The 14014-nt window shown below is 37.2% G+C and overlaps 1 protein-coding gene across 1 annotated transcript; it reads right to left on the reverse strand.

Moving 5' to 3' along the window:
- Positions 1-110: 110 nt before the first annotated feature.
- Positions 111-9296, reverse strand: si:dkey-12e7.4 (uncharacterized protein LOC558132 homolog). Its single transcript, XM_055008995.1, has 6 exons — positions 8941-9296; positions 8698-8749; positions 6598-6785; positions 4618-4791; positions 2057-2167; positions 111-1855 (listed from the first exon to the last, which is right to left on the reverse strand). Exons 1-6 carry the CDS (start codon positions 9094-9096, stop codon positions 1742-1744), a joined length of 795 nt encoding a protein of 264 aa, XP_054864970.1. The 5' UTR covers positions 9097-9296; the 3' UTR covers positions 111-1741.
- Between the last annotated feature and the right edge of the window lie 4718 nt (positions 9297-14014).

Below are 14014 nucleotides of genomic sequence, written 5' to 3' on the forward strand. Positions count from 1 at the left end.
GTTTTGACTGTTTTTATCTGTTTTTATCTGTGTACAGCACTTTGAAAGTGCTTTATAAATAAATTTATTACTATTAATATTATTATAAAAACCACAAAACACAATAAAAATAGATTTTCACCACATGGGATCTTTAATGCTAATGTTAAAGCTAGCAAACTGCCCGCACAACCAATCCATGGGAAGGAAGTAGATGAGATGTCACTAGAAAGCTACACAACAAACAAGATCTTTTTAATCTATAAAAAAAAACATCGAGTTTTAATCAGTGTAAACAGTCCAGACTCCAGCTGAAGGAGTGTCTACATCTACAACATGCTAGTGCCCAATTCCATCATATTGTGGCTTCAGTTTTTACAGTAGGGGGAAACTGCGATGAATCATCCATCTTTATATACAGTCCGTGATTTTCTGCTAAAACCTTCTAAAACCCAGCTTTGCAATTTTAGCTGGGACACTCTGATGTGCCATTATAGCAATTATATATAATATGTTTACATTTTACCACGACTCAGCTACAGCACACTGTAGCTACAGTTTATTATCTAGATGAAAAGCTGCACAGCACCCCCTATTAATTCACATACAAACACTTGAAGTTCATCTCTTAATAATAAATCAAGTGTAATTTCTCCCAGATAATTGAGTTCTACTTTGATAAAATACAGGTGGTCCTCGACTTAAGTCGGAGTTCTGTTCCTATGGTGTGATGTAAGTTGATTTTTACCATAAGTCAGAACTCCCGTGAAAATGTCAACAAAGCTGTTACGTACATCACGTTATGATCAGTTCTTCGTAATATTCATGAATACTAACAACTTTTATGCATGTGTGAGTCATTCTACAAGAACATAACAGAAATTGTAATGGACTGATATTGTTGTGAATGTTGAGGTTTCAATGTTTATTGTTCAGTTCAAGATTTACCTAATGTCAGTGAACATGCCATGTTTGGTTAGCTCACCTCTGATAGGCTGAGAGTCAGCAGTAGCATGTGTGTTGCTCTGTGTGTGTGTGTGTGTGTGTGTGTGTGTGTGTGTGTGTGTGTGTGTGTGTGTGTTGCTCCGTGCCGTGCTTGTATGTCGAGCAAGAGAGAGCTGGGAACGGTGACTAATTCTGAAGCTAAGTTTTAGGGTTTTTGTAGTTATTTTGGCATTAGCTACGGCCACAGTAGCCTGTGTGGAGGCTCAATAAACAACGAGAGAGGGAGATTAAGTCTCACTCATTCATCACAGAGGGTCGGTACAATATGTTGCACTGTTTTTACAACTTGATCGATGTTCGCCGGTGTTTCGCCCTGTTCCAAGTGTTTCATTATATCTAATTTCACTTCCATGGAGATGCATTCAGAAGAGTCTGACTTACGCTTGGGAGCCAGAATGAAGGGCAAAAAGTTAGCGAATGTAGCACAATCCAAGGTACAACTGGAGAATGTAAACAAATCCGTCTTATAGCGGCGTGTGACGACGTATTCATCTGCTCCACTTGCCAACTAGTTCCACGTAACCAGTTCCGACTTAACGATGAAAAGCCGTAGGTCTATGATGTCGTAAACCGAGGACCCCCCTGTATACAAGATATCATCTAGTAAAAAGAACTAGAATAAAGCGTAACACTAAGCGTCTAAACCACTGATACGGTCAAGTTTGCATAGTCAAAGTTAATGAGGACTGACTGAACAGCCATTAGGATCAGTTAATACTTCTCATAATCTTCCTACTCAGCACTGTGATGATCAGGGTCACCATGGCAACTGCTCCCCTGTAAAGTTCAGAAATGACCCGTGATCCTTTTCAGTGAGCCCTCCGATCACAGACAAGACGGCAGAAATGCTTTCTTCAGGACTCAGTGGAGCCTGGAGACAAACAGAGAAGCAAAACACAACTGTTCATGCACAGACATCTTACCACAATGACGCCTGCAGCATTTGCAAGATACATCATGGCCGATACACTGCAGTTCAAAGCGTTTTCTGAATGTCAGTTTCCTAATTTTTCTGTAGAATTTTTAGAACCCCAGAAAAACTGTGACAGAGTGATTCAGAGTATCCTCTTACCTCAGGTCCTCCCATGTCAGTGCGGACCCAGCCGGGGTGAATGACCATACACAGAATCCCATCAGGCTCCAGGTCTATGGCCATACAGCGACTAACCATGTTGAGGGCAGTCTGAGAAGAGAAACAGGAACTCTTTATACTGACATTAAGGTATAGTTAACCTGCCTTACATCCTTTAACACTCTTTTACTTCTTATTATTTGGTATGAAAGGACAATTTCAGTTGATAATGTGACTATTGTGGCTCTGTAGGTCATTCTAACTTTGCACTCTGTACCTCCTTTGTAGACAACAGTGTGCACAGTGTATTTTGGAGCACAAGCTTCTTGCCATTTCCCCCAAAAAGGATTTCTTTAAACAGTTTCTTTTTAAGTCCAACCAAATGTAAACACAGAAACTTTCCTATCTGGAATAGACAACTTGCTAACTGCATTGTGGACCTCCATTAAGGACGACTTCATGGCTGATCTAATCATGTAGCATCAGGTCAGGCAGCATGTGTTCTTGCTAGAGAACAACATATTCAACATATAAAACTTTTTTCTTGTTGCATTTGACTTACGGTATAGAGGGCTGAGCATTTAATTCAGACAAGTTTTGGTCTTTCCTTCCAGTTGATTTTGAGGAGGTGGAACGCCGTCACCTTGCAGCTAGAATATCCCTGGTTCGGCCTGGACAAGGGATATTTCTCCCTGTGCATGCGAGGGTTTTCTCTGGGTACTCCAGCTTCCTCCCACAGTCCAAGAACATGCTGAGGGTAATTGGTGATTCTAAATTGCTCGTACGTGTGAATGCGAGTGTGTTTGTTTGTCTCTCTGTGTGGTCCTGTGATAGACTGGTGACCTGTCCAGGTGTCCTCTGCCTTTGCCCCAAGTCAGCAGGGATAGACTCGAGCCCCCCTGCCACCCTAATGAGGATTAAGCGGTGTATAGATAATAAATGGATGGAACGCCATCTCCAAATTGGCAAGGTTTATCAAAGTTGCAGATGCATTTGTTGTAGTTTCACAGCTGAGATTAATCTCATTAATGGAAAAATGAAGATCTTCCAAGTCTGGTGTCAACAGGTCCCAGTCTTTGTGGTAAATCTTTTTCTCCTCAGTCAGCAGCAGTGGAGCAAGTGCACTAATACCAGGAGTTTCAGTGGTATCTAGTCTTTTGCCTGTCGAACTGAAAGACTTGCGATCATCTTCATAATGTTCCACAGCGTAATTTAGCAGTGGAGTTTCCAGAAAGTCAGTCTTTCCTATGTACACACGTGGACAAAATTGTTGGTAGCCCTCGGTTAATGAAAGAAAAACCCACAATGGTCAAAGAAATAATTTGAATCTGACAAAAGTAATAATAAATAAAAATTCTATGAAAATTAACCAATGAAAATCAGGCATTGCTTTTGAACCGTGGTTTAACAGAATTATTTTAAAAAATAAACTCATGAAACAGGCCTGAACAAAAATGATGGTACCCTTAACTTAATGTTTTGTTGCACAACATTTTGAGGCAATCACTGCAATCAAACCATTTCTGTAACTGTCAATGAGACTTCTGCACCTCTCAGCACTGATGTACCTTGGCCTTGGAGTTCACCTTTAATAACTTTAGAGGTTGTTCTGGGCTCTTTTGTTACCATTCATATTATCCATCTCTTCCATTTGTCATCAGTTTTCCTCCTGAGGCCACGTCCAGGGAGGTTGGCTACAGTCCCATGGATCTTAAATTTCTGAATAATATGTACAACTGTAGTCACAGGAACATCAAGCTGCTTGGAGATGGTCTTATAGCCTTTACCTTTAACATGCTTGTCTATAATTTTCTTACTAATCTCCTGAGACAACTCTCTCCTTGGCTTCCTCTGGTCCATGTTTAGTGTGGTACACACCATGTCACCAAACAGCACAGTGACTACTGTAACCCTATAAATAGGCCGACTGACTGATTACAAGTTTGTAGACACCTGTGATGCTAATTAGAGGACACACCTTGATTGAACATGTCCCTATGGTCACATTATTTTCAGTCTTTTCTAGGGGCACTATCAGGCCTGTTTCATGAGTTTATTTTTTAAAATAATTCTGTTAAACCACGGTTCAAAAGCAATGTCTGATTTTCATTGGTTAATTTTCATAGAATTTTTATTTATTATTACTTTTGTCAGATTCAAATTATATCTGTGACCATTGTGGGTTTTTCTCCCATTAACCGAGGGGTACCAACAATTCTGTCCACGTATGTAAACACACCGGCATGTGTGGATGTATGTGTAGGATGATTTTTTCAGCTGGGTGAAGACACCTGATGCAGCCAGCAAAATAGCCTTGGAGATGTTTAATATGTGTGTTTACTTTAAATCTGACTCAAAAACAAACTTCTAAAATGATTCACGTAACAGTCAGGTTTTTAGGAAAACTTTAGGAAGCTCACACTTTCCACTTCCTTTGCCTTGAATCTCTACAACGGCGGTGAAAAGTGCCAAAATTAGCACAGCCTTTGGAGCCACAGTAGGCACATTACAAACCTGAATCATCCTTTAAGCCAATGCTTTCACGCCACAGTGAACAATACCTTGGAGGTCCTGTAGGGATACCATCTGAAGCTGTTGGCCCTCTCGCCCCAGTTGAGCTCCACTGAGCCCAGAAGAGAGCTCATGTTAATGACTGCTGCCCTCTGGATGCCCATAGTCTTCGAGCCAGCTGCTGCTCCTCTGGATGCCGCTTGCTTCAGCAGAGGCAGAAAGGCCTGGCAGGGGCAGAAAAACAAGAATCACACTTTAAAACTGAGGATCTAAAAAAGTTATTCAAGGTTTTTAATAAGAAAACAACAAAAGAAATAAATAAGGTCAGAACAAAGCACAAAACTAGACAGACAACTGTTTAAATATTTAATGTTTTGCATTTTCAAGAAGGTCTGAAGCTTTTGTCACTGAGAGGGACACATTTCACACTGTTTGTGTGGAAACATAAAGTTACTGTTGCCCTCTGGTGGCCAAACGTACATCTCACAGAGAAATGGTGTGAATTTGACATGGATTTTTCAAACAAGGAATATATCAATATCTCAAGCTGCAGTTAAATTGTAACGCTGCTTAAAATCGTAATGATGTGTTTATCTCTGTGAAACTGTATGAAACTGATCATCATTAAGCAGATTAATACTCTAACAAATGCTGAAATACCATCAGATTCAATCCAGACACTCTTTCTCCCGTGTTTTAACACCATATGCACCAGTGTGCTTTAATAATTCTACTTAATATGAGCAGTCACTATCTAAGGTAATCTTTTTATTTTGTTTTGAAATCCTCACTAATGAAGTGGAAGAAAATCAGAAAGACAAAAAACTAAATTAGGTTAACGTCAACAAAGTTTCTCTTTGACAAAATAAGTCAGGTAGACCCACAGTGTTGAGTTCTCCAGGGAGCTACATTTTTCAACAACACAAATGTTAGATATGAAGTTTCTGGACATATTTAACGTGAATTAGGGCTGCAATGAGGGATTATTTTCCAAATAGTTTCACCTGTTTATTATTTTCTCAGAATATCAGTAATTTATTCTCTGAAATAAAAAAAAAACACTCAGAATTTTCCACAAAAGTGACATCTTTAAATGACTAATCTTGTCCAGGACTCAAAAAATAACTAGTGTGCTCATGCACAGAAAAGCAGAAAATTCACAAATAACCAAATATATGTTCTTTTAGTTTGGAAAATTGACTGGAAATGCCTAACAGAACAGAAGATTTTTATTGTCAGTCTCTGTATATATGCAGAACATACAGACGAACCAGAAAGACATTTCTCTTTCACCTTTGTATTAGTGCCACACTTTGAAAAAAAGGATCAAAATACAGTATAAATATAATAAAATGTATAAAAATCGCCCTATGTACACTGGCGGTAGTGCAATATAGTGACAGCTTATTGAGGTGGTAGCAGCTTGATTAATTAATCGATTAATTGATAATTAAAACTGTTTCCAATTTGGTCAATTCTGTGTTGCTTTCTTAAGTTCCTCTGTGTAAATGAAGTGGTAGAAGAGAGGGGAGTGGCAGCTTCTGCTTTGTGTGACTCACTCATTTCCAAAGCGAAGCAGAGCTTTGGGCAGCAGCGTGGCCTTGCACTGACAGAAACTGTCCTTCAGCGGGAGCAAACTGTGAGTCAGCAAGAATCTGGCCTGCTGACACGCTTTTGATCAGTGCCTGAATTTGTACCAGCGCAGGACAATGCTCTGCACTCAGAGGCTCACCACAACCAAAGCTCCCATTAATATTTATGACATGCAGCCTGTCCTAGCCCCATGGAGTTTCGTTGCTTCTCTCCTTCAAGGTCATCATTTTGAGTTAGTTCCCATCATTCAGGAAAGGAACCGCTCATGGGTGCAGCTCTTGGTGATGGACAAAAGCACAAACGTGGCTGCTACACTTTTTATTTCACTTTATGGTGCAGTGAGCGCTTCCAAACAAAACTTTTTTTGACCACTGAGAAGTGGGTCCAGTACACCCAAGTTGGCAGAAAGGACAAAATATATTTTATAAAAGCATTACCTTTGTGATCATTAGAGGAGCCACAGAATTGGTGTGGAAGTTTTCTATCATCTTCTCTGCAGTAACGGAGTGAAAGTCGGCCACCACGTTGATCCCCGCGTTGTTGATCAGACAGTTCAGACCTTCTTCTTGCACCAGCTGGGCCACGTCTGCTGCACACTTCTCTATGCTGTCCTGGTTCACTACATCTAAAGCAGAGACACATAGAACCAAGCCAGAGCTCAACATATGGATAATGAATCAAATAATGACTTCCTGTTTATCTCAAACTTTATTCTATAATGTTCACTCACAGACTCAACTGTGCCTCTGACAGGGAAGGAGCTTTATTTCCTTCAGTTTATTAATGACAATATATTCTGAATACGCAGAAAGTTCAGATATATAACCACACAAAAGACACAATAGAGAACAAAAGAATAAATCATGCATTATTAGGATGTGTAAAATCAAGTGATGAAGACTACTTTTAGTATTTAAGTATCAGACGCTTCTCTGTATCTGACTTACAATATCTTTTTCTTTAATAGATGTAAAAATGGTCTGTTTCAAAGTGTGTAACTTCATATTCAATCATCCAATTTCATTTGCAATATTTCTGTACAATGTATAATATTTTTTACATTTTATTCCAAATATTTCTTCATAATGTATATTTGCCATATTTATTTAGAATGTGCATTTTTTAAAATTAATTTGCAATATTTCTTTGTGTATTCTTTTTTGGTATATTTGTAATATTTATATTGTGCATTATTTCTATTTTATTTGAAATAGTTTTTCAAAATGTGTTTATCTTTTAAATTTCATTTGCCATATTTCATTAGAATGTGTATTATTTTTTAAATGTTATTACAATATTGCTTTATAATGCATATAATTTTTAAAATTTAATTTGCAATATTTCTTTATGTGTATTATTTTTTATTTTATTTGCCATATTTCTTAATAATGCGTTTTTAAAAAAATATTTTTCAATATTTCTTTGTGTATCATTTTTAAAAACGTTTTATTTGCCACATTTCTTTATACTGTGTATTATTTTTTTTTAAATATATTTGCAACATTTCTTCATAATGTGTATTATCTTTTAAATTTCATTTCCAATATTTCTTTTATTATGTATTATTTTAAAAAATGCATTTGCAATATTTCTTCCTATTGTGTAATATTTGTTAAATTTCATTTGCAATATTTATTTATATTGGGTAATATTTTTCATTTTTCATTTCAAACATTTCTTTACATTGTTTAATATTTTTATATTTTCACTTGCCATATTTCTTCAGGTGTATTTTCTTAATTTTATTTGCAATAATTCTTTGGAATGTGCATTATTTTTCAACATTTTATTTGCCACATTTCTTTATGATGTGTGCTATTTTTTTAACATTTTATTTGCCATATTTTTATGTGTATTATTTTAAATTTTTTATTTGCAAGATTTTTTTTATAATGAATAACATTTCAATTTTAAGCGCAATATTTCATTATCATGTATGCTATTATTTTGCTACCTCAGAGTTATTGCCGACATTACTTTCTATTTTTCTATTCTAGTCTTATTTTTGCTTAATTTTTAAAAAATTTTCAGTCATAAATCATACGTATATCTTATTGCTTTTCTGCGTCTGGCTGTCAGAGCGCTTTCGGAGCTCTGTTATGTAACATCTTTGTTGTTTTTGCAGTAATATGTTTCTCTGCTTCTGTTGCACTATTTGGAGCTCTTTCGCTGCTTAATTTCCTCATTCACTATATATTCTTCTTATTAGCATTTGACACTTTATGGTGCATTCTATTTATACTTTCCTACTAGGAGTATACTTTTGTCGTGGTGGTCACTTTATTCTTTCTGCTTGCTGCTGTAACAACAGAATTTCCTCTTGGGGATCAATAAAGTTTTTCTATTCTGTTGTATTCTATTTTCTCATGTCATGTTCCTTTGTTTCTGAACAATATCTGGCACATGACTCTCCTTCAAGGATTAATAAAGTTCTATTGTATCTTAAAAGCTAAAATATATATGTGAATTTGTATTTCTGGAAGCTTTTCATACATTGCTTGCTCTTCCACATTAACCACTTTTTATTTCGGTCTTACCTAAAGTGACTATGTGGATGTTTGGATGCTTCTCTGCCAGTTCCTGAAGTTTCTGTGGGTCAAAAGCACATCAGGTTATTATTGAGTCGGGGAACAATGGCGGCCATTAAACTTTATTTAAATCCTTAAACCATCTCTACCTCTTTTCTAAGTCGACTCAGCGGGAGCAAAACTGCGTTATTTCTCTATTAAAGAGACGTTTAAAGCACTGCAGCCACAGTAAAGGTATTGGAGTTAGCTTACCTCCGCCTTTGCAGCGTTCCGGGTCGTGGCTATGATCTTGCCCGGTGAGAACCCTCCACTCGCCAGACGCTTGACTAACTCCAGCCCGAGGCCCCGGTTAGCTCCGGTTACCAGCACCGAGCCGCACTTTTTGAAATTCGCAGCACCGCCACTCATCTTTGGACTTTAGACTCGGTGTTTGGAGCTGTCGGTCCAGAAATAACAGGTCGAAGATAATCTGCAGATGTCACGGGACTCCTCCGGTAGGGGGGAGGATTGCTCTACGGGACGCAAACCGGGTCAGACCCTATACGCGGCGAAGATGGATCGACAGAGAGTAGCTTCCACGACGGAGCTGGAAAACTGAACGGAGCGATCAAAAGCATAATTTATTACGATAAAATTGCAGGAATAAATCTTAAACCGCCAAACAGGACAGTGAAAAGAACTGACATTCAATAGAAACATCGAATTGTCTGAAATACTCCATTCCTTTTAGTTCATATTTCCCACAATTCAGTGCGCACAAATCCTCCAACTAGCTGTGTTTGCAGTTTACCCATCTTTCCTTAAAGACTCTTTGGTGGCAACAGTTCCCATCATTCAAACCATAGACTGTATATAATTTATATACAGTCTATGATTCAAACTAGAAAATTAATTCGTTTGGAAATTGAGGAAAACATCTTACTGAATTAATTTAAAACTGAATAGGCAAGGGAAAATGAGACGCAGCGAAAGGAGGAAATTTATACAGACCAAACACAGTCTCAGTAAATCTGTTGTTATATTTCTGCCTTTAAATGTTTACAAGTGACGTCGCCATTGTTATATTTAGTGAATTTGTGTACTTAAGTTATCCCAAATGTTTGTAGCAATGTTCAAATCACAGACTTTGGCTCGAACCCAGAGAAATTTGTCAGGGTGCGTTTTATTGAGGTCGCCTATAAATGTCGTCACATCAGCTTTACCCTCTGTAACCTGGGAAACGCAATTTGTCGACGAACTAGCAAGCTAGCAAGCTATTCTGTTGGTTTTTTCAGTCTATTTCCTGTATTTCTCACTCGTAAAGGAGCAACAGTGTTTTCATACCAATTTGGCCACGCTGAACTGCGTTCTCCACACATCGCTAGCTACAGTAGCTGTATGTGTACTCATCAAATGGTAAGCTAACCGTTAGCATGACATTAGCTAACATATTTGCTAAACTTTTCAAAGAAACAATTAAACTGTAAATCAAGAAAAAAAAGTTTGTTTTGGAAGGTCCAAACCTGAAAACATAAACCGGTGAAGCACCTGGAATACAAGTATTGTATGTCAAACAAGGCTAAGTAAGTACATTTCAAAATTTCACAGAAAATACCCTGCTGTCATATTACCAAGTTCATAGAAGTTGATGTTTAGTTTACCTTTTGTAAACATAACACAGAAACAGTTTCTCACATATAATCTGATTGTGAAACATCCCAAAAGTTTTGGACAGATCTACATTCTCACTTTTTTGAAGCTACTGTCTACTCTTTTAACCATTAAGGTACTACATCCGTTACTATGATAATCCAAATGGCACCATTGGCTATGTGATTAATTTCATCAGTAAATTTTCTTGTTTTATTTATATATTTTCCTGAGCAGAAATTTATTAAGCACTCCCTAAGTTTTCACTTTTTCCTCCTAGAACTGAACTGAAATTACTACATTTACTAAACAACAAAAAAGTAATAGGCATCTGAAAAGATATACAATTTTATTTCCTGAAACATTTGACTGAATATGTTGTGTGTGAACCCCTGTTTTTTTAAAATACCTACCCTCATATGTAGGTATCTTTTCACGTTATATTCTCCAATCTAGTTTGTATCATATGTAACTAATCCATATGTGCTGCTGATGTTTTCCTGAATGTTTATATGTTACTATTTAGTGAATAAAAAACCCTTTACATTTGCTAAAATGTGCAGCTGTTTCATTTGAATGAAACTACATATGTTAGATTCTTAACTTATGAAATACCAGTTTTTACTACATCAATATACATTGCTAAATGTAACATAAGTAGAAATTTAATACACATACTTGTCCATGAACATGATTTTTAAGAACATGCGTGGTAAAGCTAAGCCTTTCAATGATCCCTTGCTGCTTCGTAGTGTCATCAAATCACTTCTTTTATTGTTGTTTTGATTGAGAGACTGCAAGCAGAAGAATTTTACATAGTGTGTTTATTTGAGAATGTTTACGTCAGTATAGAAAGAATAGTGTGGGAGATATGGAACACTTTTCACACAGTGCGTTCAACATCAATTGGACAAATAGATTGTGTGGAACTTCTAGCAATAAGCAGCAGTTTGAATTTGACTATAAATATAATAATATTTATATAATTTTTAATAGTTAACATAATAATATAAATATGATAATAATAATAATCACAAAGGTGAACAAAATGTTAGATTTTGTGGAAAATCTTTTGCAGTAAATGACTGTGTGAAGTCGTTGTCCCACAGACTTTAAACATGCTGTCCCTGGTGATGCAGTCCAAGTGCTGCCCCCTTCTGCTCAGCAATGGAACTGCAGGATCATTTGAGACCAGTTGAGAATATTCCACTTCCTCACCCTGAAAAACTGATGACTCAGTGTCATCTTTATTGCCAAATAAGTTTACACATACACGAAATTTGCTGTGGTATTTTGCTGCATAACAATGGCAGTAAATATAGTAAGTAACGTGAAAACAAGTACTGCAAGTCAAGGCGCATAAATTTATCATCATTTAAAAAGATTTTGAATCTGAGCAAATATATTGTTCCTAAATCATCATTCCAGAAATCCTTTAATTTCTTTCTATGTGTTTTGTTTCCTTCTATATCAGGGCCTTAATCTTTTGTGGTTCTTGTCTAAAGCAGTACATTCAGGAGTCCTTTCTTGACTGTCTGTGCAGTCATAAATGCAGTTTTCTTCCCCGTGCAAATAATTTCCCACTCATCCCTAAGTCCTCCACTAATCAGTCTTCCAAGTTCTTTGCCATTGTCTAGCTTTCCCATAAGCACCTGCTTTTTGTACCCAGCTGTTGCTTTTGGCAGTCCAGCTACCTTTGCTATTTCTCTGATCAGTTTTCGGTTTTGGAAGCCTCATTATTATTTTCTTTACTTGCATGGTCGCATATTTACTACTCATGTTGACAGACAACTCCATCTCAATAGCAACACGGAGTCATGCGTGAGCTGTTTGTGCATTAACGAACACTAAAACCACACAAACCTGCTCAAGAAACACTTAATAACTCTGTATCTAATTAGTTCTGAATTCTTGCAATGGGGCATTGCGTGCTAAAAGAGCTATATCTCATGCACAGTTCTTTTTATATTGATGTAAACGCCTTCAAATTAAAGCTGAGACTTGGCACTTTAATGTAGCATCCATTATTTTGTCTCAAATTGAATTTGCTTGAAACGCAGAGCCTGAAGAATAAAAAAAACTGTGCAACTCATGCAATACTTATGATTTGGACTGTATGTCTGTCTAGATTATAAAACAATATTCATATTGTTTATATATTATATGGCATAAAAACAAACACAAAGCAGGTACTGAAATCCCAAGAGTAAGACAATTTTCTCAGCAAAAATCGAAATTTGATTACACATTGGTTTACTGAGTAAAATATGCCAGATAATTGCAACATAAACCTATTAAATGTTTTTTTTAAACAATGTGGGGGAGTTACCTTCAGTGTAATAACTTGTGCTTAAGACACTCACAGACAGAAAATAATAAACAAAGTTCCCGCTTACAGTATATAATCAGCTGCTTTTATGCAAATGAATATTTTCTTAAAACATTCTAATCAGTAGCTGTTAATGTGTTTGTTTCTTTTTTTCCTTTGTTAGATTACTTGACAAAATGCAAGAGACACTTTACAAGAAACTAATGTTGACAATCTTTAAGGAAATTGATCCTTCTGATCCACTCGATATTTGCAATTAGATAATGTGGCTTCAGGAGTACTTGTTTTGTAACGGAGAGAGGAGATCCACTGTTTGCTTGTGCATTCAGTTGGTTTTCAAACATTGAAGCTAAGATGGAGGTGCAGAGATAAGGGTGACTGCACAGCTGATGGAGCTTATGCAGCCACAGCACACAGATGGTTTCTCTGGCAGCCTCCTAAGTCCAGATTTTCTTAAAGCTTCTGGTGCTTGGGAGCGACAGATACCCTGGGTCTGCTCCCGGTCACTTAATTTGGATTTTGGCTGCTATGCCTCCATTTACAGACACATTACTTTGGCACCGAGCACACACAGTGCACACGATGAGCTGCTGGTGGTACAATGTGCGGCGCAGAGATTCACGGAGAGCGTTAACCGTCTTGTCCAAGCGCACACAATAGCGCAGTATTGTCTGTGGAGAAAATTCAACAGTCAGTTAATGGCTTAGATTGCAGTTGGTTTGTCCAGTTGTCAGTGCAGAGGAAGACACAGAACATGGTGTGTCCACTTTGCCAGTTGTGCTGCTACTTTAAGTGTTTGCAGACTCAACAAAATCACATAACGAATGGCAAACTGTCCAGAAGAGTTCGTGCAACACTTGTATGACTTTAAACAGCTGCATCTGAGCTTAACTGACTGTATGAGTGACTTGACATCACTTTAATGCTTTAAGATCTACCATTGGGCAAGTCCGCTAGGACATATTCTTACATTTTTTCATACTGTAGTGCAATTTTTTTTGGAGTACTTCTATTTGCTTTACATCAATATAATCCTTTTATCCCCAGTTTTAATAATGTCTATTGACTTATGTCTTTATTAGTACAATAAATTGCTTAAAAGTGCAATAAACTTTTATTCTTTGTTTTTAAACCTCTTAACGGTCTTGCTCCACTTTGTTTATCTGAGCTTTAAACTTTAAAGGACCAAAAAAGAGCTCTGAGGTCTTCCGATCAGTGGCTGCTTGAAGGACTCAGGTGGAAATACAAACAGTGGGGTGACTGGGTGTTCTCTGTAGCTGCACCCAGGCTCTGAAACAAGCTCCCCCCCAACATGCACCATCACTGACCTAAGTCTTTTTAAATCACAGCTCACAGCCCTTTACTGCA

This window comes from Amphiprion ocellaris, chromosome 3 (assembly GCF_022539595.1).
Source record: "Amphiprion ocellaris isolate individual 3 ecotype Okinawa chromosome 3, ASM2253959v1, whole genome shotgun sequence".
NCBI classification, from domain to species: Eukaryota; Metazoa; Chordata; class Actinopteri; family Pomacentridae; genus Amphiprion; species Amphiprion ocellaris.